Raw genomic sequence first — 2,552 nt, 5'->3', positions numbered from 1 at the left:
AGAGGCGCTTGACTGGAATCCAGATGGGCATCGAAGAAGAGGCAGGCCCAAAAGCTCGTGGCGGCGAAGTCTAGCCGCTGAAATCCGCACAGTTGACGAGAACCTTGGCTGGCAGCAAGTGAAGACGCTGGCTCCGGATCGCCAGCAGTGAAGATCTTTTATCTCAGCCCTATGAGCTGGTCAATTGGCGCCGGACCCTTAGGTAGGTAGGTAGGTAGACGCCAGCAAGAAGCGAAGTTGCTTCTTGACCGTTGGTCGTTTGCGGGAAAGGAATTGGTTTGTTTTTGTAAAGGCACGAGTCTGCAACGTTATACACCCCTTGTGACAAACATCTCACAGATTCAAGCTTTTTCGATCAGATTTAAGCTTTTCAGGTGTTTATAAGCTTTCAGCTCCAATACTATCAAAGCAAAAAAGCTTATATCTGTTAAAAATGCATAAAAATGAGAATCACTAACACTTAACAAAATGATGTTGGTCGCGCGTTTTTATAGAGTAATCGTGCAACGTTGCATACCTACTCTACTACACGTGGTTTGCTGGTTGTTTGGCAGTTAATCTGGTGATGGGATATCGAACGTTCGGACGCCGTTTCATCGAAAAAGGTGACCTGCACTGTCACTTGCAGCCGAGCAAGTGACTTAATTACCCCAAAAGAATACCAAAAACTGTCACTCAAAGTGACTGACTGGCTTAGTCACAATGTAAAGGAATAGCCCCATAGTCTTCCAAAAATTTTTTCATTACAGGAACTTAAATGGTATCAGTTGGTATAGATTTTTTCATAAAACATCCATTTTATCAGAAACATAAAAAAATCGTGGTGAAAATTGTGCTCATTCTAATTTTTGTAACCGACTGTAAGAAGTCAAATGGAAAGTCTTGTTTCTTAAATGATTTTCTACTCGTTAGGCTAAGAACACATTGTTCTATATTATTCAGTGCAAATCAACGACATAGTTAGGTTGATTACTTTTACAAAACGCATCTTGCACGGAAAGGATAATCGCACCAGTTGTTTTCCACGCTCCAGTGCTGACCGGCGGGACAATACTTCTCCACGGTTCCTCCACCAACGCAGACCAAATACTTGGAGCAATCCCTGGTGTGCGGCAAGATGATAGGGTTGTCAGGATCAGCACGGATCAAGCAACGGACGTCCGGATTAATAACTGGATTGTAGGGTTGAAACTCTTGACCGGAGACGGTTTCTTGTGGCGGAATGATGACGGAATGTTCAGGCATCGGCAGAGGTTGTTGAGGTGGGACAATTGGCACTACGGGAATCTGCGGCATGTTGATGGGAGTTTCCCATTGAGGCCGATTAAATCCGTTCTGCTCTTGGTGAGGTTTTTCCACAGGGGAGTTCGATTCAGTCAGATAGGGTTGCTGGCAAATCAGTTCAGTTTCGAAATCACATTTCTGGTTGTGAACATCGTAGGCCAAACCCTCTGGACATCTAAGAGCGATGGCTCTGTTTTGGATGCAAATGATATAAGAGTGACAATCGTTCCTCTGGGGTAAAGTTGTTCCGGACGGAAGATCAGCACAGGCCTGTAAAAGTAATCAAACAAGTATTCAGATTAGCTTCGTTCAATTAGGGTCATATAGACCCGGGTTTTTCTGGATCACCACACTTACAAGAGCATTAGCGTCAGTGGCAAGTTCGGGGCTCTCTACTTCCGGTTTAACTGGCTTGACCTCCGGTTGAACGGGCTTGATCTCTGGTATGAACTCTGGTAATGCGGGCTTGACGATTGGAAATTTGTTGTTGAATTCAGGCTCGATCGGTTTTACGATTGGAACTTCTGGCAGCACTGGCTTGACAACGGGGACTCGGTTGTTTACTTCCGGCTGCACAGGTCTAATGACCGGGATGTATCCCATTCCAGAACAACTCGAATCATCGAACGAGCAAACTCCCTCGGCAACGCTGTAGAAGGTGTTCGGGGGACATTGCATTTCCATAGCATTTCCAACCATGTCACACATGTAGAATTTGGAACAATCGGATCTGTGAGGAAGCGTTTTCGCCTCTGAGTTAGAGCTATATTGAGTGCATCGTGGATCTTTGACGGCAGAAGCCGATGCGATCAAAAGCGGCAACAGTACCAGCAACATGTTCTTCACCATGACAAAGGTGTCTATTAAGATACTGAACCGTTGCTAACTATATGCGTTCTATTTATACTTGTTCAAAATGATGAAACGGTTCATATCTTAATGGAAATCACTTTTCAGTACAAATCGCTTAATTCAAATGTTAACTGAACAAGCTAGATCAATTAGCGATACAACACTTGCGCTAATGGCTTATCTGGAGAGGCGTAGAAAAATGTAGCTTTTTATAACAACTTTCATTGTGCTGTTTCTAAGATAATGGCAAAGTTTGATGCCACGATTCATTGTCAAGGTCGATGATGAAAATGTTCAATCATTTACAAATACCTTTAAAAGTCCTCAACTATGCAAACACTGCACTGTGGTCCGAAAGGGCAGAAAGTGGAACTTTTTTTTGTAACGCCTCTGTCTTTCTTCTTATTTCTTAAGTA

The 2,552-nt window shown here is 43.6% G+C and overlaps 1 protein-coding gene across 1 annotated transcript; it reads right to left on the bottom strand.

Moving 5' to 3' along the window:
* Positions 1 to 908: 908 nt before the first annotated feature.
* On the bottom strand, positions 909 to 2,162 carry LOC129745719 (titin-like). Its single transcript, XM_055739035.1, has 2 exons — positions 1,642 to 2,162; positions 909 to 1,554 (listed from the first exon to the last, which is right to left on the bottom strand). The coding sequence occupies exons 1-2, from the start codon at positions 2,131 to 2,133 to the stop codon at positions 976 to 978; spliced, it is 1,071 nt and encodes a 356-aa protein (XP_055595010.1). The 5' UTR covers positions 2,134 to 2,162; the 3' UTR covers positions 909 to 975.
* Positions 2,163 to 2,552: the final 390 nt, after the last annotated feature.

The sequence above is a fragment of the Uranotaenia lowii genome, chromosome 2, assembly GCF_029784155.1.
Source record: "Uranotaenia lowii strain MFRU-FL chromosome 2, ASM2978415v1, whole genome shotgun sequence".
In the NCBI taxonomy this organism is placed as follows: domain Eukaryota; kingdom Metazoa; phylum Arthropoda; class Insecta; order Diptera; family Culicidae; genus Uranotaenia; species Uranotaenia lowii.
The sequence above is the reverse complement of the archived record's forward strand: the minus strand, read 5'-3'. Positions and strand labels throughout refer to the sequence as shown.